The sequence below is a fragment of the Castanea sativa genome, chromosome 8, assembly GCF_040712315.1.
Source record: "Castanea sativa cultivar Marrone di Chiusa Pesio chromosome 8, ASM4071231v1".
Lineage (NCBI taxonomy): Eukaryota > Viridiplantae > Streptophyta > Magnoliopsida > Fagales > Fagaceae > Castanea > Castanea sativa.
The window spans coordinates 29,726,811-29,752,429 of NC_134020.1; the positions used below are offsets into that span (position 1 = coordinate 29,726,811).

General features: G+C 37.6%; 1 protein-coding gene across 1 annotated transcript; it reads left to right on the top strand.

Annotated features, from left to right (window-relative positions):
• The first annotated feature begins 14,957 nt into the window (after positions 1 to 14,957).
• On the top strand, positions 14,958 to 18,307 carry LOC142607210 (UDP-glucose iridoid glucosyltransferase-like). The gene is made up of 2 exons (XM_075778637.1): positions 14,958 to 15,670; positions 17,236 to 18,307. Exons 1-2 carry the CDS (start codon positions 15,187 to 15,189, stop codon positions 18,114 to 18,116), a joined length of 1,365 nt encoding a protein of 454 aa, XP_075634752.1. The 5' UTR covers positions 14,958 to 15,186; the 3' UTR covers positions 18,117 to 18,307.
• The last annotated feature ends 7,312 nt before the right edge of the window (positions 18,308 to 25,619 follow it).

Here is a 25,619-nt window from a genome sequence, read left to right on the forward strand (position 1 = left end):
TTTTGAAGGGTGTAGATATAATATCGGTTGATAAATCTTGGATCAGTCTTTCTAGTAGGTCATGTGAGGAATATATAAATGGAGTAATAGAGTTTGTTGATTATGCATTTCAAGGTGTCAAAGATGAAGATATGAAGATAAAATGTCCTTGTAATGATTGTAACAATAGATATAGAAGAACACGAGTTGAGGTTACAAGAAACCTCTTATGGAAAGGGATGAGGCGTGATTATACTAGATAGCATCTCCATGGAGAGGGAAATAGTGATGAGGACGAGGAAGCTAGTGATGAGGATGAGGATAATAGTAGTGATGATGAACAAAGTATTGATGATATCCATAATATGATACGAGATGCTTATTCTCATATGAGAGATGTTGAGGAAACAAGTGGGAGTGAATCGCAAGATCCAAATGAAGAAGCAAAGGAGTTTTATAGATTGGTTAAAGAGGCAGACTAACCACTTTATTTGGGATGTAAAAAGTATTCCAATTTTTCCTTTATTGACAAATTAATGCACATAAAGTGCAAGAATTCATGGAGCAACAACTCATTCGCAATTTTGCTGGAGCTACTGAAGGATGCATTTCCAATGTGCGAAAAATTGTCCATATCCCACTATGGGGCAAAGAAGATTGTTAGTGATCTTGGTCTAAACTATGAAAAGATCGATGCATGCAAAAATGATTGTATGCTATATTACAAGGAGCAGTTGGCAGTAGATAAGTGCTCAGTTTGTCAAATCTCAAGATGGAAGTTAAATAGCAAGGGTGGTAAAAGGGATGCTAAAAAAGTCCCATAGAAGGTATTGCGATATTTTCCTCTTAAGCCGAGGCTACAAAGATTATTTATGTCATCAAAAACAGCTCCAGACATGAGATGGCACCATGAGAATCGTTCTAATGATGACGTACTATGGCATCCCGCAGACGCTGAGGCTTGGAAATCATTTGATCGAACTCATGAGTCCTTTTCCTTAGATCCTCGCAATGTAAGGCTTGGGTTAGCTACCGATGGCTTTAATCCTTTAGGAAACATGAGTGTTAGCTATAGTTGTTGGCCTGTTGTTGTATTCCTTTACAACATTCTCCCTTGGATGTGTATGAAAGAGCCTTACCTATTCATGTCTCTACTTATTCCGGGTCAAAAGGGTCCTGGCAATGATATCGATGTATTTTTAAGGCCATTAATTGATGAGTTAAAAGGATTATGGGAAAAGGGTGCTGAAACCTATGATGCTTCAACGCAGGAAAACTTTCAAATGAGAGTTGCGTTAATGTGGACTATCAATGACTTTTCTGCATATGCTTATACCTCAGGTTGGAGTACACAAGGGAATCTTGCATGCCCTTGTTGTGGTAGTGAGACTTCTCATCGTAGGTTAAAGCATGGTAGCAAAATGTGCTATATGGGTCATCGTCGATTTCTTCCTCCTGACCATAAATGGTGATCACCGAAAGCACAATTTGATGGTAAGAGAGAGAGAAAAAGGACACCAAAACGAATTTGGTGATGATGTGCTTAATCAACTTGGTACTCTGCCACCAGTAACACTAGGTAAGGCCGTTAAAAGGAAAAGGTTACCTGCGCGTGGAAAGTGCCACAATTGGAAGAAGTGTAGTATTTTCTTTGATTTGCCATATTGGAGAACATTGTTGTTGCGTCATAATTTAGATGTGATGCACATTGAGAAAAACATATGTGATAGTGTGATGGGGTCAATATTAGATATTGATAAGAAAAGCAAAGATTCCTTAAATGCTAGGCTCGATCTAAAAATGATGGGTATACGAAAGGAACTTCATCCTGAAGATGGGAAGACTACTTTTCCTCATGCTTGTTATACACTCTCAAAAGATGAGAAAAAGGCTGTGTTTTAGTGGTTGCAAAATGTAAAGGTTCCAAATGGTTACTTCGCAAATTTGTCTCGGTGTGTGAATGTAGGAGAACAGAAGATTTTTGGTATGAAAACTCATGACTATCATGTCTTCTTGGAGAGATTACTCCCTCTTGTAGTGCATGAATTATTACCTACAAAGGTATCTAATGCTTTGATCGAGCTTAGCAATTTTTTAAAAGAATTATGCTCTAAAGTTTTACGGTTAGAGGACTTGGAGCATATGGAGCACACAATTCCTATAATTCTTTATAAGTTAGAAAGAATTTTTCCACATGCTTTCTTTGATGTAATGGTACACTTGCCAATTCATCTACTTTGGGAAGCTAAAGTTGCCGGTCCAGTGCAATATCGATGGATGTATCCAATTGAAAGGTAAAATGAATTTTTTTTTAAAATTTATAAGAGAAAGCTAAAATGAGATATTATTTACAATATAGTTTTTTTTTTTTAATTACTCATATTAATTTAATGCATCAATAGGTAATTGTGTAAGCTCAAGGGTTATGTTCGTAACAAGGCACACCTAGAATGGTTGATTGCAGAAGGGTATGTGGTGGATGAATGTCTAACATTTTGCTCACGGTATCTAATTGGGATCGAAACAATATTTAATTGACCTGAGCAAAATGATGATCGATGTCCAACAACATGTGATGATACCCCTGGATTACCCATATTCTCTAGGAGAGGCCGCCCTTCTGGGAAGAGTGTAGTACGAGAGTTAAACAACACTGATTACTATGCAGCATCACTTTATGTCCTACAAAATTGTGATGAGATTAAGCCCATTGTTCAGTAAGACTTACTTCCTGTACATCAACCCTTTAATATCCTTGTATAAACTTCGAAGATTGACTATTATGATATCTTATATGTAGAGAACATAGGAACATCCTTGTAGACTTGGGTGTCAATGTTGACGAGATGCATAGACATGAGTTCATTTGTTCATTCAAAGAAAGGGTACAATCACATTGGTTCATACATTTTTTTTAAAATTAATTACTTAAGCATGAATCTTACATTATTTATATATCTTTGTAGATCACAAAACTTTATAATGATGGAAATGAGCAAGTTGACGAGCATGTGCGATCATTGGCTTAGGGTCCAGATAAACGAGCTACACACTACCCTTGTTACAATGTCAATGGGTTTAGGTTCCGTACTAAACAATGCGATGATGGTAAAAAAACACAAAATAGCGGTGTTATGGTGAGAGGGGAATATCAAAATATGTCTTATTATGGATTGATAACAAACATTATCGAACTCCGTTACACAAAGGGTAATTTTGTTGTTTTGTTTAAATGTGATTGGTATGATGTAGCTCGAGAAGGAATTAGTTATAAGCTAGATCGTCATGGGATCACTAGTATTAATAGAACACGTAAGCTAACCACACAAGAGCCATTTGTGTTAGCGTGCCAAGCAGTACAAGTTTACTATGTAAGTTGTATAAAAGATCTAGCATGGAGCGTTGTGATTGAGACCAAGCCAAGAAATGTTTATGACATGCCCGCAAATGAAGAAGAGCCTTATCAAGAAGAAGAGGTTCAAAGATTCAATACACATGTGGCCGAAGCAAATGAAGAAGATGATGAGATGAACTAGAGTAGATGGGCTTTAATTCTATGCAAGAACCTACTACACAAGTATATTTATATATTTTTTAGTATAATCAACATTAATATTTTTTGCTATTTTCTTGAGGTTGTTGAAATAAGTTGTAAAGTTGCTCATTATAGATTTCAATTATTAGGATAGCTAAATTTAGATTAAAAATATGTTATTTAAATTAGTATGTCTTTTCCTATCCATGCAAAGTACATGATTTGTAGTGTTTGTTATGAAAATGTTATTAATGTGATTATTGCTGGCAAATTTATCCTTTGAAGTTCTCATTCACAAGAGAACTACAAGGTTTTTGTTAGTAAGAATCCTGTATTCTTTGATGTTGATAATACCATTGTTATTCATTGTGGAGATTGTCGTTGATGTTGTTAAATTAATATGTTTCAATATCTTTATTATGTATTGTAAATATAATTTGCACAGTCATAATTTTTTTGTATACTTATTTAGTTTAATCAAAATATTGCAGACCAATACTGGATGAGGAAATCAAAACATGGACGAAAACACAGAAGATGGCTCTCAGAAGGAGAATACTGACTCAGATGATGATTGATCTTCCAATATTTATGTTTTCAAGTTTGGTAAAGGATATTATAGCTTTCAAGTAGACGATTTAATATTTTTTATTCTATTTTGTAGAGGTTTTAATATTTTTTAATTGCATTATGCACTTTTTAGATTTTGACAATTATGGATTTGCTTTAAAAGAAAGAATATATTAGTAATGGAATTGGATCCCTCCCAATAAATAATATTTGCGATGGACCTACACCATCGACATTAGTAATTTTTTTAAAGGCGAAAATGCACTTTTTGTCCCTACATTTTGAGTCAATTCTCATTTTGAAATGGTCCTTGCCTCAACCCACTAACAGAAGCCTCTTACGTGGCAGATGGAGTGCCCTGGTTGCTAACGTGATGCTAATGTAAAACACAGAAGATGGCTCTTAGAAGGAGAATACTGACTCAGATGATGATTGATCTTCCAATATTTATGTTTTCAAGTTTGGTGAAGGACATTATAGCTTTCATGTAGACATTTTAATTAATATTTTTTGTTCTATTTCATAGACGTTTTAATTTTTTTTATTGCATTATGCACTTTCTAGATTTGGACAATTATGGATTTGTGCTTGTTATTTGAATTGAAAAACTTTTGGGAGATTTATGTTTCCTCGCAATTAAAATATTAGAAATGATCTCTCTTTTATTATTGACAGAGTTATTTTGTTGCAAATAATGTATTACTGACGTGGTGAATAGGTTTCAATAATGGTCAAAGTTCATTGAAAAAGGTAAATGGTCACATTGATAATGTATTGTTGATGAAAAACCAATTATTTTACAATGGCTTTTAGTCGTTGAAAAACTACATTAACGACTTAGTTCATCACAAAAGTTATTTTTGACACCAAACCAAGTATTTATGACAACTTTTATTCGTCAAAACAAGGGCACTAACAATGGCCTTAGTTCGTCGTAGAAAGTACTTGGTTGTTTGACTTCCTCGTATGAGGTTACATTGTCGACGATAAACCAAGTACTTATGACAGCTTTTATTTGTAAAAACAAGGGCATTAACAATGACCTTAGTTTGTCGTAGAAAGTATTTGGTCATCTGACTTCCTCGTATGAAGTTACATTGTCAACGACAAACCAAGTAATTACGGCAGCTTTTATTCATCAAAAAAGGGTATTAACAACGGCTTTAGTTCGTTGTAGAAAGTATTTGGTCATCTGACTTCCTCATATAAAGTTGTATTGTCGATGACAAATGAAATAACTACAACAGCATTTTGTCATCGAAACTATGCATTAACGACGGCCGAATGTCGTCACAAAAGGTATTTGGTCGTCCAACTTTCTCGTATGAAGTTGAATCTACGACAGCAATTATCAAGTACTTATGACGGAGTTGTGCTGTCGAAAATGAGTGTTAGCAACGGTCTCGTCGGTAATATAGTATTACCGACAAGGCTTTTTCCGACGGCCGTCGATGGCCTTTTACCGTCGGTAATACTAATTTGCGACAGCTTTTTGTGTTGTTGCGACGAACTCTGGCCATCGCTAATAGCAATCTTTTTTGTAGTACAGGAACTGTTTGGATTGGCTCTTGAAAGGAACACAAACCAAACCTAACCGAAGACTTAGAATGCAATGGTCAGAGGCAGAGTTTGAAATATGATACACTTTGGAATTAGAAAACTTACCAAGCCAGCTAGAAGAAACCAATGCTCTGCCTAACCTAGACCGAATGCTTCTGCCATCTGTAAAGAGTTTATGCCAAGTAAACCAAGGGCCTAGGAATCCCAAATCACGGAGAAAGCAGCAATTCAAGTCCATACAGAACTGGTCTATTTGCCGTTCAGGTCTAGAGTTGCCACCAATAGTCTCATCTGCATATAGAATTTCATTAAAATCACCCATGCAAATCCACGGCAAGGTGTTATTTCAGCCAAGGCTTTCAAGAAATCTCCAAGTCTCCTCCCTTTTGCTAGTCTCTGGTTGACCATAAAAGCTTGTGAAACTCCATTGACCATCAATGACTGCATCAATATATCACCTATTCGATCATTGAATAGCTACATCAGTGCCATGGTTCTAAAGAAGCGCAAGGCCACCACTCTTCCCTTGGCTTGAGATTATATATCCATTTTGAAATCCAACCAAGTCCCTTTTCTTATTCATCTCTTCCATTGAAAGTTTAGTTTCCATAAGAAAAACTAAACTAGGAGCTTCCTGTTGCACTACTCGTTGGAGGGTATGAATTGTTCGAGGGTTCCCAAGCTCTCGACAGTTCTAGCTAAGAAGACTCATTAAGCTCAGTGGCGGTGCAAAGCAGCCACCGCCGATTTAAAACCATCTGCCAAGTCCTTACTGAATTCCTTAATTTCATGTACCCCTCGTGCCTTCTTCCCCAGGTTCAGAGTCTTACTGTGAGTCCCATCCTTTTGGAAGTAATAGGATCACGCTACTAACCAGCTCCACGGGTCCTGAAGAAAGAGTGTTAGGATCCAATAGTGGAGAATGATCTTCCAAAATCGTGTCCACTTGATGAGCACTAGTAGCAATAGGAGAGTCCAAGACTTCAAGAACAACCCCTGCATCACTCACTGCCGAATTTAAAGGGAGAGTAAAGACAGACTCGGGTTCTACCAAACTCTGGAATTGAATATCCGAATCTATTTCCTTAAGGTGAGCTTCAAATTTATCTTTATTCATGAGAATATCTCTGACATCCACGGATTTTCCCCATTATTAACCACCCCAATATCTTCACCGTCCATCGAAATCTAATCATCAATTGGGGCTACTTGAGTCACTTCCACAGCACATTGCACCTGCTCCTGCCTAGCCACATGCTCAGAATTATCCTTGGGAGGGTTCAATATTGAATTATCAAAACCTTCCACTGTGAACACCTTCCACTTGGACATATTAATAGGTTTCGCTTTCAGCCATGCTCCAAATTGCACATCCTCGGAGGCCAAGGTACCTTTACTTCGAACCCATCGATCACAATCCTTCCCAACTTGTGACAATAAACCACACCAACAATAGTAGGTAGGCAGACGCTCATATTTAAACGAAACTCAACCATCTTTACCCTCACCAAAAGTAACCTTCCTTCCTCGACATAGAGGTTTAGTGATATCTAGTTCCACCCTAACTCTCATAAAATTTCCACCTTCCACCTCAGTTTTATCCGGAGAGGGAATAACCTGACCTAACGCTTGACAAAGAGCCTCCACAACCTCCTGAATCATACGACACAGTGGTAAGTCATGAACTTGCACCCAAAACCTAGCAGAATTAAAGCAAATAGTACTCAAAGAATTATCTTCCTCGTAGCTCCGTAGTACTATCAAATACTTATCAAAACTCTAGGGTTCCCCCAGCAAGACACGTTCCGCATCTAGTTCATCATCAAACGTGAACAACAGGATATGGTTTCCCATGTCTCGAACCTGAAAGCCTTGTTTTGGTCTCCAAAGAGGACGTAAGGTTTTGATAATGGCCTCAACGTTCAGTTGGCGTTTGGTAAAAAATTTTGCCGCAAGGGTGTAGCCCTGCTTGGCTCCAACATGCTGAAAATTAAATTTGTCACCCTCTTCTTCTGAAAGAGAAAGACGACTCCAATTTGTTGTCAACAAATCCATTACGATACACTGTGCCTACTGCGTAACAGAGTCACGAGAAGGCAACGAAATTCCTACAAACGTAGGAAAATAGGATTCTCTACCTAAGAGAGCAGTGCCGCTAAACTCTAGGTCAATAAAAATACTACTTTATTGGGATCTACTAGTGCAACACGTGTCTAAGAAATAAGAATATTTTAAATGAGAAGGCATATTGACATGTGGATCATTTAACGATTGAATGGTGAGGATTAAATCATCTGATATTGCTAGGGTTTGATTCATGAATATAAAAGCAACACTTAGGGTCCGTTTGGATAGAACTTATTGCTGAAAACTGAAAACTGAAAACACTCTAGCAAAATAATTTTAAAATGTGTGAATAGTACTGCGGGACCCATTTTTAATGAAAAAGTGGCTGAAAAGTAAAATTTGTGGCTCCGTGAACAGTGCACGAATGCACTGTTTACGGAAGACTTGGTCAACAACTGCGGCTGGGAAGGAAAAAAAAAAAAAAAACTGAAGGCTGGACGCTGGACGCAGCCTCCCAATCCAAACACACGCTTAGTGCCACCACTGCCAGATTATATTTTCACTATTAATTAGAGCATCTTCTATTTCCAGAGGCTACTAAACTTGCAAAAGCCAAATCAGTCCTCTATTAAGAAGTGTTGCCAGTATATATGTTTGCTCTTCCATTTCCAGAGGCTACTTCATCCTCTGTAATACAGATCAAGTCCTGCATTTTGTTTGGTTCGCCATCTCTCTCTCTCTGCCATGGTGTAACTGGCATTCTACTTTTATGTTTTGTTTTGTGTTTGTGCATAAATATTTTTCCCGACCGTTCCAAAACCGGTTAAACCGGAATGGTTTTCAGTTTTACCGATCAAACTGGCGGTTTTCGGTTGAAGCTGATTTTTTCTTCATTTTTGGTTATTAATGACAACCAGACCGGATTAATGTCTGGTTCCTGGATGAACCAGCCGGTCCGGTTTGGTTTTAGAACTATGGTAAGTACTGTATAGAATCATGTGGCCAAAAGAATAATTATATTGGACAGTCCCCATTTTGTTGCACTAAGCTACCATATATAGTGCCTCGAAGTCCATACAACAAGATGGGTATCTTGATTTTAAAAAAACCAATACAACCAACTCATAATCAAATTTAGAGAAGAAAAACTCGCCAGTAAACTAACAAAAGAAAAAACTTCACGTTTTTTTTGGCTAATCGAAACTTCACTGCAATTCTCTTGGCCTATTTTTATTTAGAACCTTGGTGTGAAAATTGTGAAATAATCTGTCTATGCCAAATTGATGAATAGAGAAGAGAAATAGAGAAGAGAAAATATGATACAAGAAATTTATGTGATCCAACAATACGACTACATTTTTAGAGATTACAGCAATAACTTGAAAACAATCTCACACAAACCCAAACTCAAAATACACCTTTGGTTCTCTCACAAATAAATAGAGAACACTCAAACTTCCTATTTCTGGTGCAAACATACAAAAGCAGGGGGCGGTTCAACAAATTTGAAGGCCTAAGGCAATATATTTAAATGTGGCCTTTTTATTTAAATATGGCATTTTTGTTATCACTTAAATAACGATTAACTAGTGTTTAATATCATAAATTCATTATAAAAAAAATCTATTCTCTTTAATTTGCAATATGTTTGTTTGCTTTTTTTTTTCTTTTTTTTTTTTGGAAAATGCTAAAGCTATAACAAATTTTACTACAAAAAAAAACTTACAAATGATGTAGCAATAAATATGATTAGTGACACTTCAAGAAGATTATAAACAAGTATTTGAATGAATAATGTGAGGAATATTATAAATTTTACAACATCAGACTTACAAAGATGTATTATCTCTAGCATTTTCGCATCTGAATTATTTATTGTTATCAATAACATATATATTTGTAAGATCCATGTATTTAAAATTGTATTATCTCTAGTATTACTCAATTCTTTGAAACTTCTTAAAATTTGAGAAAAAAAATGTAAAACTAGTATATTCTCTCATATATCTCCAATTTTATTTTTTTAAAGTTAGAAATACTGAATTCAATAGTATTGTATTTCTCACTGAAAGAATATACATGAGTGCTTTTATATAGGAGGCATATGAGTGCAGTACAAGTAAATATGAGTGTATTACAAGTAAGAGTGTTATACAAGTAAACTAGTTGGGCCTAAAGCCCACAACATTATACATGTTAACAACCCCCCTCAAACTCAAGGTGGATGTGAGACCAACTTGAGGTTGTCAACCAAAATACGAAGGCGTCTCATAGGATGTGACTTGGTGAAGATATCTGCAAGTTGATCTGTAGAGGAGACTAATATTAGCTTGAGAGCACCATGGACAAGATGATAACGGATAAAATGACAATCGATCTCGATGTGTTTAGTTCGTTCATGGAAGACATCATTGTAAGCAATATGAATGGCACTCTTGTGTCACAATAAAGAGGAGTAGCAGAGGATGTAGACACACCTAAGTCTTTGAGAAGCCATCATAGCCAAAGAAGCTCAAATGTGGTATCAGTAAGGGCACGATATTCTGCTTCAGTACTGGAACGGGTCACATGAGTTTGTTTCTTGCTTCGCCAAGAAATCAGAGAAGAACCAAGAAGAAAGCAATAACCAGTAGTGGACCTGCGATCAGTGGGATCTCTTGCCCAATTAGCATTAGAAAATGCACGGAGAACAAGAGGAGACTGAGCAGAGTAGAAAAGACCATGGAAGAGAGTGCCCTTTAGGTACCGAAGAATGCGCAGAACAGCAGCATAGTGAGTCGATCATGGAGCAGACAGTTATTGGCTCACCTGGTGAACAACATAGGAAATGTCTGGACGAGTAATAGTGAGATAAACTGGGCTGCCAACTAAGCGTCTGTAAAGAGAGGGATTAGACAATGGTTTCCCCCCTAAGGGAGTCAGATGCGCATTAAGCTCAACTGGAGTGTCAACAGTCTTACTATCAGTGAGTCTAACTCTAGACAAGAGTTCAGAGGCATACTTGGCTTGAGTAATGTAAAGTCCATCTGTAGAATGAGTGATTTCAAGACCCAAGAAGTAGCTGAGATGTCCAAGATCTTTCATCTCAAACTGCTGACTGAGAAAATCCTTAAGTTTTTGAATGCCACTGAGGTCATCACCAGTTATGATCATATCATCCACATACAAGAGAAGTAAATTAGTGCCTTTGTCAGTGCGACGAATAAATAAGGCAGAATCATAATGACTGGCCATGTAATCCTAACGAGAGATAGTAGAGCTAAATTTGACAAACCAAGCTCGTGGAGCTTGTTTAAGGCCATAAAGTGCACGTCGAAGGTGACAAACCTTGTTTGATTCAACAGAGAGACCAGGAGAAGGTTGCATATAAACTTCTTCACTTAAATTCCCATTAAGGAATGCATTTTTGACATCCATCTGGAAAAGATCCCATTTACTAGCAGCAGCAGCAACAGCTAAGAGGGCACGAACAGATGAGATACGAGCAACCGGAGCAAAGGTCTCTTCATAATCAATCCCATAATCCTGTGTAAAACCTTTTGCAACAAGACAAGCTTTGTAGCGCTCAATGGACCCATCAGAGCGAGTCTTAATCTTGTAGATCCACTTACAACCAACCACAGATTTCCTAGGGGGGAGAGTGACCAATTCCCAAGTATGGTTTTTAGATAATGCATCAAGTTCCTTTTTCATCGGAATCTGCCATAAAGGGTCAGTGGAAGCCTCACGATAGGTGTGAGGCTCGTGCAGTGTAGCAAGGGCAGTGTAATAATGATAGTTAAGTAAATGTGCAGGAATGGACCTTACCCGAGTTGAGTAACGATGTGGAATGTCTTATGCATGATCTTCAGGCGGAGCAGGAGCAAGGGACCCAAGATCAGGTTGGGTAGCTCGTCTTCGACCTGTTCATCTTCGACCTGTTCATTAAAGGGGGGACTAGGAAAGGGATCAAGGATATCTAGTGGTTGGACAGAGAAGTCAATAAGAGAATCAGGAGCAGCTATAGGAGGATCAGGATCAGCTATAGGAGGGTCAAGAGCAGCTACAGAAGGAATATGTATCTCATCTGGAAATAGATCTAAGACAGAAGAGGAAGATAGAGAAGCACGGAAGTGAGAGAGCTCGACAAAGAGGCGATGTTCCCAAAAGACAACATTACGGGAGATACGAAGACGATGAGAAATAGGATCATAACACCGATACCCCTTTTGAGTTTCGCCATAGCTAAGAAAAAAACAAAGTCTTAACCTAGGCTCAAGTTTGTTATGCTCATGTGGCTAAAGAAGAACGAAACAAGCAGAGCCGAATGAGTGAAGGTGGTGATAGTCTGGAGGTGACCCAAAAAGGCGCTCATATGGAGTTTGATTTTGGATGACAGGACTGGAAATGCGATTAATAGTATGAAGAGCATGAAGATTAGCTTTGCCCCAAAAATGAGCAGGAACTTTGGCAGAGAGAAGAAGAGCACAAACAGTGTCAAGAATATGACGAAGTTTTCATTCGGCTCTACCATTTTGCTGAGAGGTACCTGGACAAGTTAGTTGATGAACAGTGCCATAGGAATGCAAAACAGCTTGGAAAGCATATTGAGTGTACTCAAGAGCATTATCAGATCGAAAATTTTTGATACATTTGGAAAATTAAGTTTCAACCATTTTTGCAAAATTAGAATATACTTGCAACAATTCAGAACGATGTTTCATATTAAAAATCCAGCTATAGCGAGAGTAATCATCAACAAAGACAACAAAATATTGAGATCCACCAATACTAGAGACAGAGGAAGGTCCCCAAACATTAGAATGAATACGGTCAAAGATATCAGTGGATATTGATTCATTAGTATTGAAAGGCAAAGCTGATTGTTTTCCTAACTGACATGAAACATAATCAAAATTTTCTGTAGACACTGAACCTAACAAACCTCTAGAAGCCAATTGTTGTACACGAGAAGAAGATGTGTGACCAAGACGAGCATGCCAAAGTGCAAGGGAAGGAATAGAAGAAACTACAGCACTGCAGCAATAGAAACAAGAGCAATAAGTGGAAGACGAAGGTTGTCCACGGGAAACATACGCCTAACTCTGGGACCGGTCCCTAGCTCCTGTCCCGTCCTTGGATCCTGCACAATACACCCAGAATAATCAAATATAATTCGATAACCCAACTCAGCTAATTGTCCCACAGAAAACAAATTGTAAGAAAGGTCAGGAATATTAAAGACCCTAGAAACTGAGAGGTTGGAGGTTGAAACGGAACCTATATTATGACCAAATATTGTGGAACCATTTGCTGTGCGAATAGTAAGAGGGTGTGGTGCAGGTTTAAGTTAAGAAAATAAGGACGAGTGAGGTGTCATGTGATTGCAACAAGCAGAATCCATAAGCCAAGATGAAGGAGACATACCGGATAAAGCTGAGAGAGAAGAGGAATAAGATGCATTACCAACCATACGAATGACATTGGCGATGGTGTTTTTAAGGTCATCTGTAGACATGGTGAAAGTGCGACCTGAAGACTCAGATTGTGCAGAGACGGAAGCCATTGGTTGGACACTCTCAATAGTGGCAGCAGAAATTGAAACAACTGATTTATTGGGCTGATAGCAAGTCTCAATATTATGGCCAAAACGTTTGCAAAAAATTGCAAAAACGTTTGCTGGATTGTCGGTGACAATTGTTGCAAAAGGAAGAAGACCTGTCCTTATTCTTCATTTAAAAGCAAAATATGCAAAAATGGATTGCAAAAATGAAATTTAAGCGAAAAACTAAGGAGCACCTGGACTGCAAAAGAGTCAACCCTGGAGAAAAATCAACGATCAAAGTCAACCTTCAAGTCAAAGTCAACGCAGGTCAACGATGATGTGGTGGGTGACGTCAGCAGCGCAGATAGACGATGATGTTAGTGATGACGTGGCAATGATGACGTCACCTAGGGTTGACGTCAGCAGGTGCAGACTGGTGCGTGGCAACGTGTGAAGAAGGATGTCGGCACATGGCAACGCATGGGCGTGTGATCTTCAGTGCAGGATCTTTGAGTGGCGCGTGAGGCTGCGTGCGGGCTCCAATGGCTTCACGGCTTCCACTAAGGTGTAGATCGATGCAAGACGATCTTAGTGGTACCTGAAGAAAACTGATCGGAGCAAGAGTCGCGACGGTGCGGAAAGAGGCAGTGGTCTTTGCAGTGTGAAACTCCTCAACGATAGTTGCTACAGGTCCGGAACCTAAGGATGATGTTTGGAAGACGTCGGAGGTTCAACGGCGAAAGGCTGCGGCAATTATTGTGACGGCGGAAGCGATGTTGAGGATGGAGTAACACCAATAAAAGATAAGACTACTAAGAAAAATGTCAGAGCAGTGACTCTAATACCAAGTTATAAATACTGAATTCAATAGTATTGTATTTCTCACTGAAAAAATATACATGAGTGCCTTTATATATGAAGCATATGAGTTCAGTACAAGTAAATATGAGTGTAGTACAAGTAAGAGTGCTATACAAATAAACTAGTTGGGCCTAAAGCCCACAACATTATACATGTTAACATTAAATATATCAAATTTTGCCCCAAATTTTTTTTTTTTTGGGTCTTTCTCTAGTAGTAGCCCTAGACAATGTCATAAGTGGCCTACGCCTAGGGCCAGCCTTACACAGAAGTATCTATTTCTTTTTTCTATCTCATGTAGGAGCTCCCTTACTTCTTCTCTCAAACTCACCATCTATTTATAACTATATATTTAGCCGAAATGCCAATAGTTTCAGCGCATGAAACTTACTTTTTTTTTAAAAAAAAAAAAACTGAATAGTTTCAGCGCATGAAACTTACTTTGTCAAAGAAAATAGCAAGCATTTATTGCCAATGGGGTCATCCAGTCTGGCTACAAAGAAAAATCCGACACTGATTGTATGTAATATGTACGATGGTTGTTCCTTGTCTTTTGACAACTCACGCAAGACAACAACAACATTTAATGTTTACTTGTAGGGTATGTCAATCCACCGAAATTTCAATTCAAGACATTCCAACAGACCTTCCGTGTATCAACTTCAACATGCCAATTTTCCATCACGTGTTTCATCCCCAAATCTTTATCCTCGTTACACTTTTGCCTAACCATAGAGGAAATCCAACGAATCTCACTAATTGGATGCCGACTCTGTAACTTCACATCTGACAATTTTCATTTATAACCGATATAATTTGCAAGGAATGGCTGGTGCTTATGAGTTAGGTGTTAAACTAGCAGGCATTACTCTATAAAAATTACAATTCCACATTTCCGCAATCAATACATAGGACCTGAATTCCGGCAGATGCTACTATTATTGTACATGTGTTTCTTATGTTATGCAATATGCCTTTGGTTTATAAATAAAGCTTAAAGAGATAGCCAAAGCAAGTAACAAACAAACAATTCAATTAGCTGAACCTCCCCTCGTGCATAACACACACACACACACACACACACCCACAGATGGAAAAGAATGGACAGAGATGTGGCCAGTTGGTTCTACTGCCATGTCCATTGCAAGGTCACATAAATCCTATGCTTCAACTCGGCACGACACTTCACTCCAAGGGATTCTCCATCACCATTGTTCACACTCAGTTTAATTCTCCTAATCCTTCCAACCATCCCGATTTCAAGTTCCATCCAATACCGGATGGCTTATCCGCCCAGGATATCTCATCCGGGGATATAGGAAGTCTTATACAAAAGCTAAATGTCAACTGCAAATCACATTTGCAGAAATACTTGTCTCAAATAATGATTGGACGACAAGGCTCACACGACGATATCGTTTGCATCATCCATGATGAAGTCATGTACTTCACTGAGGCCGTGGCTAATTTTCTAAAGCTTCCAACTATCATTTTACGAACCACCAGCGCTGCCACTCTTCTCGCTCGCACCACCCTTGCCCAACTCAAGGTAGAAGGTCTTGTTTCCTTCCAAGGTATGCGCAATATACTATAATATACATGGCCTCCTTTTTTGAGGTTGTATTACATCGATACCCCATATGAGAGGTGGATGCATGTGTGCGATGTATGTTAAATTTCTTTTTTTATTTGTTATATTTTTCCTTTTTAAGTTCCTTTAAAAACTTTGCGATATTTTTATTAAAAAAATAATGTTAAAATGCAAACTTAACCCTTTAACTTTCTTCAAATTTCATTTTACTTTTCTAACTTTGCTTTTGTTAATTTCAGTCCTCTAAGATTTAAATTTATTCAATTAAGACATTTCCGTCAATTTTTGTTAAAAAATTTTGAAAAAAAAATCTGAAAAATATTTTTCAATCATTAATTGAATTTTTTTAATTTAAAAAATTAAAAAATTAACCACAATATATAATAAAAGTTGCTAAAAAAAGTCTTAATTGAAGTAAAAAGTAATTTAAACACTTATTTATTATCTTGTTGTGGGTCACTTGGTCATGGTGGGTTTGGGTCGTGGGTCATAGTTTGGTTGTGAGTGAAATTTTGTGATGGCTGGATTTGGTGGTGGTTGTTTTGTGATTTGGGGATTTGGTGGCTGGATTTTTGTTTTTTAATTGGTGATTTGTGATGGTTAGGTTTTGTGATTTGGTCCTTGTTTTGTAGTGGTGGCGGCTAGTGGTGGGTTGATTTTGGGTTGGGGATTACGGTGGTGGAAGGTGGGTGGGTGATGGTGGCTGGTGGTGATTGTGGGTTTGCTGTGAGTTGGGTTGGCTAGTGGTGACTATGGGTTTACAATGGTTTGTTTTTGTTTGTGATTTGGTGTTTGGGGGTTGGGTGGTGGTGGTGGTGGCGGCGGCGACTGTGGCTGTGGGTAGTGGTAGAGATGAGAGTGAAGAGATTTCTTCGGAGAGAGAGAGAGAGAGAGAGTGTGTGTGTGTGTGTGTGGGGAGACTAACGAAATGGCTAAAAACCATAAGGCGCTAAAAATGAAAAGGGAAAAAAAAAAAAAAACCCGAGGGAAAATTTAGGGCTAGGTTGGGACAATTTAAGGCCTATTGTGGTGGGTCATTGGAATGACCCGCCGCTATATGTAAGCTGAAGGCCGTTATAAGTCCCCTATTACAGCGGGTCATTGGCCCACCGCTGTAGTACGCCACAATATACCAGAACTACTGCGGCGGGCCAGTGGCACGCCGTAATAGTTCTGGTATATTGCGGCGGGCCAAAAACCCGCCGCAATAGGCGACTTATAGCGGCTTTTTTTATACCCGCCGCAATAGGCCCGCCGCAATAGGCCAGTTTTCTTGTAGTGGAAGTAGCATCAATAACATTTATTATTTCATTAGATTATTCTAAGGTATTTATTATTTACACATAAATCTGAACAACATTGATTATTTATTAAATAAAAAGATAACCTAGTATTCTAATCCTGGTAGGACTAGGTTACGTACAAGTACATGCTTATGTTTGGCAAATTCAGCCCTGATATATATATTTAAAATGACTATATTTACCAAAAAGTCATCATAGCCCATATGTAATCAATAAAACTAACTAATCTTAATTTGGATTACAGATTTTGTTTCACAGGGCCTTGTTCCTAACCTTCATCCACTCAGGTTTAAGGATCTACCCTTTCCCTTGAATAGAAATCTCGAAAATTTTTCACAGTTAATTAATGATATCTACAAAATGAGGACATCTTCATCAGCAATCATTTGGAATACCATGGACTGCCTTGAACGATCATCATTGGCATGTATCCAGCAACAATGCCAAGTTCCAAACCTCCCTATTGGTCCTATGCACAAACTTGGTCCAGCCTCACCCTCTAGTAGCTTATTGAATGAAGACACTAACTGCATGGCATGGCTAGGAAAGCAAACTAAAAACTCAGTTATATATGTAAGTTTGGGAAGCATAGCATCCATGAATGAAAAAGAGTTAGCTGAAATGGCATGGGGACTTGCCAATAGCCAGAAACCTTTCTTGTGGGTGGTTCGGCCGGACTCAAGTACTAATGGTATAAGAAACAAAGTACTGTCTCAATTTTACAAAGAAACTGTTGGAGAGAGAGGTTGCATTGTGAACTGGGCACCACAGAAGGAAGTTTTGGCGCATAGTGCAATTGGAGGGTTTTTGAGCCATTGTGGTTGGAATTCCACCCTTGAAAGCATTTGTGAAGGGATTCCAATGATATGCAAACCATGTTTTGGAGACCAGAGAGTAAATGCAAGGTATGTGAGCCATGTATGGAAGGTGGGCTTGGAATTGGAGAATGAGTTGGTGAGATGTGATATTGAGAAAGCTATAACAATACTAATGGCAGATAAAGAAGGGGAAGCTATGAGGGAAAGAGCCAAGAATTTGAAGGAGAAAATTGAACTTTGCATTAAAGAAGGTGGTTCTTGCAATAATTCCTTAAATAAGTTAGTAGAGATTATCATGTCATTTTAATATATTGTTTATCTGCTATTACAGATGGCATGTGCGAAACTAGGTCTCATTTATATGTATCAACGTGTTGATATATCATGTGTATTTATTATAGGGTAAAAAGCTATAATACGTGAGCCCATATGTACTTTATTTTAAATCTGAAATCGGAAGTTGGAAATCCTCTTTAATTCACAATTTCATTTCAAAATAAAGTGCGTAAAGATGTGTGTACAAAGTTTGTTTGTAATAAACGTTACTTTTTATTATATATGATGGTCCAAATTGTTTCTTAATAGCAATTTTTTATCCTTTTTGTGTCTGTCATATTAGTTTACTAGTGGTTAACCTATAAAATTAACAAAATTGGACCCATTTGAGTCCAAATTTTGACCCGAATACAAGTCAGTTGACCCATAACCCAACCAACCATTTGAAAATTATAATCTTTTTAATTCTAGATTAATTCAAGAAGCTATTATATGATATGACATTAAGCAAAAGTTACACGAGGTGCAGTATATAGATATTCATTTGAGAGGTTTAAAATCCACCATCACAAATGTACACATTATTTTTAAATATATACTTTTCTTAATTATTTATCTTTTAAAAAAATCCCGTAATTTATTATATTTTTCTTTATCACATGTCCATTCCAAAACCTATAAAATCCCTCGAGTTGTACTCCTGGTAGTTAAAACCCATTTATAAAAAAAAGAATCTCGAATCTCACATGTTATTTCGAATGCTTGATTCCAAAACCTAAATGCAGTAACATTTGGTGAGGCACTAGGCCTAACATTTGAGGAAATATATGGGCACAACTTATTTTCTGTACGTTCATAGTGGTTAGTAACAATATACTCCCAAAAAAAAAAAAAAAAACTAGATAATTCACCAGATCATTGAAAATAGTGACCATGCCAATAGGATAGGTATTTATCATAAAGATACTTTATATGCAATTTGCGGCTCATAATTTTGCATAGATTTTTTTGATATTTTCTGATAAGTATACTGCTATATACCCCACCTGGCCAGTTGGACTAATAACTTGATAATTGGACCACTTATGCAATTGACCAGGTAAAATTACAATAAAACCCAACAGTTTTTTCACAATCCGAACAAGGTGTTGTGACCCGTCCGATGGTATAGTTTTGAATGAAATTACCATTATGAATTCAATGTAGTAGTTCTATTTTCTGAATATGAAGTGTAATGACAAAAAAATATTTATAATGAGGTTGATACTAGACATTTCAATAAAAATAGAGTTTTAAGTTTTGGCTTAGATTGTAATTCTTGGATTAGAGTAACGAGTGAGGTATGGAATATGCATAGAAAGTGACTATAGAGTTTCAGTTTCAGATACTTTCTTATTCCTAGAGTTTTAAGAAATATAATGTAATAAGATTTTATTTAGTAAAAGGCTTTGTAGAGAGGAAAAATTCCCGACCTATCACAAGCTAACACATCATACTACCAAGTCCACAAAATACAACCAATTACAAAGCGCCACGTACTGCTGCTAGGTTTTGCCATCACTATTCAGATTCCAATAGAAATTTTTCAAGTGTCATTGAAATAAAGGCATGAAACTGCATCAGCATGCATAAACAATGACACAAGCAGCCCTGCACGTGTAAGCGATGACACAAGCAATCCAGCACTTGTAAGCGATGACATAAGCAGACCAATCAGGCTGTGACAAGTGTCACCAATCAGACTCCGCCACGTGTCGCTCACCCACCCCTAAACTCCTATAAATAGAAGTCTTCCTAAGACATTTAGGAGAACAGAGAGAAGGAAGAAGATATCTTGAGTTCAGAAACCCAGAAGCTCTGCTAAGATCAAACCCCAAAGCCTCCAAGAATTTCAAGAACTTCAACCTCGAATACAGACAACATTCGAAGCAAAATCATCCAAACTACTCGTCCAGATCTAAAGTTCACTGGAATCAAGCTCAAAAGCCTCCAGAAACCTCAACAAACCATAAATCAACAAAGCTCTATGGAATCAAGCCTCTAAAGCACCGAAGAACTTCCACCACAAACCTTCAAACACGAAGAACACGAAGAACAAAGAATTTCTAACAAGCTCATAGCCAGAGATTCATTGTAATTCCGTTTCAAAGATCTTCGATCCATTCCTCAGCCAAATTGAAGGATATCTTGTGTTCAAATCAAAATCACATTACCACAATTCCGATCAATAAATCTTTCAGGGAGATAGAATCAGAGGATCACTCTCTTGTAATTATAGAGAATTGTATCACATATTTATCAATACAAATTCGTATTTGTGAAACTATTTTACTTGTTTGATTTATTTCGAACTAAGAAATTTAGTCGTCTACAGGCTTGGCTACAATTTTATGACATCCTCTTATTATATATTTTTTAGTGTTGTTACTTGTGAAATCTTGAGTTCAAATTATATTAGGTCACATTTTTTTTTTTACTTAATTTTAATTTTAATTTTTTTTTAGGGAGATACTTAATTTTAATTAATTAGTAATTTAGGCTTTTTTTTTTCTTTTCATTTTCATACTTATTTTACGACTTTTTAAAAAACAATTATATTTGTTTAACCATGTGACTCAACCAGTTACCTACTAGTTGAACAAATGATCCAATGACTTGGCTCTCATACCGGATTAACGTTTGGTTCAGATTTAATAATTATGGTTGTGGATTAATGGATAAACTTGTTACACGGGCGTAACATCTTTGAAATAATTACATAGAATTTTTTGTTTTCTCAATTAATCTACTCTTTTTTTCCCCTTAGGGTAAAAGTGTCATGTAAGGCTTATCACTTTGCCGAGAAAGTAAGGTATTCAAGTACATGTTACCAATGTATATTTTCTCTTTGTTTTTTTAAAATGATGACTTTAGCTTTGTCTGTATGACTGTATGTTATCAACAGGACGACTTTGTAAATCTATGGAATTTTGCATTAATCTATAAATTTTCGTTAAAGGAATATTTTGACAAATTAATTATTGGATTATATTATTTACTTGTATCCTTTATATTTACAAAATATCAATATGATACTAAATCAATAACTATTTTATTGTAAAATGTTTGAATTTCAAGATTTTTTAAACATTAAAGGCGGAAATACCATTTTCGTCCCTACATTGTTAGCCTATTTTCACTATGGTCCCTATTTTTTAATTGTACCGTTTTTAGTTCCTATTATGGAAAACACATTTCGTTGTGGTCCATACTATCATCTCAATGACGGAATTTTCCTATGTGGTTGATGGTCAAATAAAATATTATTTTACCATTTCAAACGTGTCAGCCCAAGCTCGCCATCTCAGCTTCCAGCCATTAAGAGACCCACGCAAGCCTCACATGACCAACTCCCTAACAAACCCACTCGTGTGTAAAGCTCATCTCCCATATAAAATCTCCCAAATCAGTTGAAATCCCTAACTCCTAAATTCACAACCCCAACTCCTCTCCCACAGCATTGCCCAAACAAACATCATCCTCACGTTCCGAGCTCATGGAATCAAGCTTTGTCTCAACTGGTGGAAGCTTGAAGAAGAGAGGCCTAACCACATGCTTCTACAATGAAAAACCTGTGCAAGTGGTATCGTGGACACCTGAGAACCCTAGCAGAAGGTCCTACAGGTGTCCAAATTTCTGGGTAAGTAAGTACGTATATTTAATTTCTGACTTTCAATGTATTGGGTTGAAGATGCAATGGGTTGAACTGATTTGGGAAATTTCAATGTAATTTTTGACTTCAATGTAATGGGCTGAATATTTTTGCCGCGTATGATATTTTGGTAGTTGACCTTCCAACATAGCAGTTGATCTTATAGTAACTCTATATTGCCTTTAGATGTTAGGCTGGACACAAGTGCAACTTTTTCCAATGGCGCGACAATAGAATCTATGATCGTGGCAAGGTGTTGATCCTAGCGCAGAGGCAATGGATATTAACACTTGAAGCTAAGGTGCTACAAGAAGAGAGAGAAGAGGTTGCAGCTCTGTTTAGGGATGTCTCTAGTGATATGTGGGATGCTACTCTATGTGGTCCTATCTTTGGTTGGCTAGATAGGTTGGGTGAACATGGTTAGATAGGTGGGTAGGAATTAGTGTTAGGATTTAGTGGAAAGGCAAAACATTTTGTGTAGGTTTGTTTGTAAGTTTTGGCAGTTTGGTATGAGGTGTTATGTGTTGCTCTGTGTTGGGAAATGGTGATATGTTTTGGTCAAGCTAAAGGCATGTGGTTTTATGTTTTGGTAGTGTGTTTCCAATTAGAATTAGAAACACCTAATTCAACCTATAATTTGAACTACTCATTAATATTTATGGTAGTGTGTCCAATTTTTGTTGGTAATTGATGTGTTGTTAGGCTTATATTTATTAATATTGTATTGTGATGTTTATGTCTAGTGCATTTTTTGACATGTAATGGTTGAAATTTTGGAGCTAGCATCACCAACACCACTTGCAAGTTTGTTGGACCAACATCACTTTCAACATGAATTCCCCACTTTAAGGGTTGTTGTACCTGTTATGTATGAATCATTGATATGTTATGGTTGAAAATGTGAAGCTAACATCATGAATGCATCAATTCTTACCAGTTGTTGTACCTGCCATGTATGCATTTGTGACCTATTATGGTTGAAAACTATGGGCTTAAAATTTGGTCCTGGAATCATTGTCAAAACAACTATAAAGAGACAGAGAATCGGATAGCACTTTTCATCATTTTTCAAAACAACTTTATGTGCTTAACATCGCTTGGCATTAATCAACATGTCAACTTTTGGTGCACCACATCAAAACAAAACACAATGCACCAAAACAGCTAAATACTTAATGCTTTATAGCCAAATAGTTAATGCTTTATAGCCAATTTGTTCAAGCTTCACACTAAAATAGCCAAATAGTTCAGCTTTACAACCAATTAATTCAGGCTTTACATATATGTACCAAAAAGTCATGTTTCAAGCAGTAACACAAATAACAAAAAAAATGGGTACTAAATACAGGGCACATCATCTCCCAGGAACATGGCCCGAGGACTGGCTCCTAACAAACCTCCCTGTCTCCATATATCTTGTTGCATTCCTAATTGCATTGAGTGTCTCAAAGGTGACTACCCTCCACCTCTTCTACCTACTTTGCCTTGGATTAGGTTGGGTAACAACTAAGGGTGGAGGTGCACTAGTGAACACATTAGGTGTGATGGTTGGTGGTGCACTTTGTATAGATGACTCAACATTGGAGGTTGGTGTTCCAGTAGTTGGTGTGCTTGCATTGCCATCCTTGGTAGCTTACAATCAGCCGAAATTTAAGTAAGTAATCAACCTACAATCAGCCTGCAATAATTGAGCAAGGCACAGTAAATTTACCCTCCTAATGGTCCTTCTAGCTTGGTTTGCACTCTTAGGAAGGGAGGAGTTCCCTCCTACTTCTCCCTTGGAACTTCTCCTATTGTGCTTTAACTTCCCACAAGACTTGCATTGCTTGGAAATGCCTATTCCCCTATTCTTTCTGTGACTTCTAGGTTCATCAGGATCTTGAGTTCTCTTCTTTATAGGCCTACTAGAAGGTCTTCTTTTGATAGGAGGCTGCACAGGTGGCAGCCCACTGGGTTTCCACATATTCTAGACATTGATTGGATCTACGAGGGGCTTATAGCATGCAATGTATGTGGACTTTTTGTAGCGTCACTAACATATTTTTCAGCATCTTCCCTATTGTAAAAGATGCAGGAAATGGCATGGGCACAGGGAATAGAAGACACCCCATTGCTACAACACCACAATCCCATATTCGACCTACCAGATAGTTCAAGCCATAAGAAGACTGAAGATCCCATCACCATAGCACAAGAGGGAGAACATCCGAGCACTAAAGAACCTATGAACACCTAAAAGCTACTAAACACCATGGTAGCTAGTCAAATCCAACTGAGGGAAGACATGAACCTTATGGTACAACAGTTTCAAAGCCTGAAGAGTGATCAAGAGGAGAACAAGACTAACTATAATTCCCCAACCTTAGAGGGAGAGAAAAAGATTAATGAGAGAATAAACAAGGTGGAAGAGATGATTAGAAGAGCCCATAAGATGGAAGACCTCATGGATAGCCAATCTCTTTCACTATTCCTAGATGTGATATTGCCTCCTAAGTTCAAAATGCCAACCTTGGACAAGTTTGACGAGACTGGCTGCCCTAAGTCCCATCTAAAGATGTATATGAGAGTCATGCAGCCCCTAGGAGAAATTGAAGAACTACTTGCTCAAATGTTCCAAAACACTATAATTGGAGCCGCTCTTAGATGGTTTCTCAATTTGGAAGATACTAGAGCAAGGAGTTGGGAGGACATCTGTCGTGAGTTTCACAAGCAATACAAATACTATATAGAGGTGGATATAACAAGAAGGGATCTCGAGACCATGAAGCAAGAGCCAAAAGAATCCTTCTCTACCTTCATTACCAAGTGGAGGTCCAAAGCCGCACAAATGATGAATAGGGCAAGTGAAGAAGAACAATTAATTATAGTTGAAAAGAATTTATTACCAGTATATCATAAGTACTTGTTTGCCCAATACTTTCCTAATTTCAAAGCTTTGATTGTTGTTGGAACCCAAATTAAGGATGCGATAAATAATGGCACTATAAAGAATGAGGATCCATATAGGTTTAAAAAGAATTTAGGATCTAGCTCTAAAACTGCAAAAGTTTCTAATATTCATAGAAATGATCCTTATCGACTGATTGCACCCATTACGCCTGTGCAAATATCACAAGGGCCACCCCTAAGACCTAGGAGGGAATTTCATGAGTTGTATATGCCTTTAAGCCAAGTATTTGACAAACTAAAAGAAAAAGGGTTACTAAAGCCCTTAGACCCAAGACTAATCCCAAACCCACTACCTGCAAGGTTTGATGTGAGTAAGAGATGTGCCTATCACCAAGGCCCTGGCCATGATACTGACAAATGTTTTGGCCTTCGTCATGCAATTCAAGACCTAATTGACAACAAAGTGATTGTGTCGCCTACAAGGCCTAGCATCACTAATAACCCCTTACCCAACCACAATTTTGGAAGAGGACCAAGGAGTAATTGCCTGATAATTGGAGAGGAAAATAAAGAAGACCTATCTGAATTAATCTATGACCTACTCAAGTGCTTTATGATGACATGGGAAGAATTGATTGGTAGAACATCCACTACAATATACGATATATGGAGTGAAGATGTATCGAAAACCACAGATTACCCAACATCTAATGGGGGGAGACACTTCAAACCCCATATAAATAACTAAGCATCCACAAATGGAAGGAGACACTTCAAACCCCAAATAAATAACTAAGCACCCATAATTGGGGGGAGACACTTTGAACCCCAATCAAATAATCAAGCACCTACATACGAGGGGAGACACTTTGAACCCCAATCAAGTAACCCGACATCCACAAATGGGGGGAGACACTTCAAACCCTAAGATACCGATCCTAATGACCCAACAAA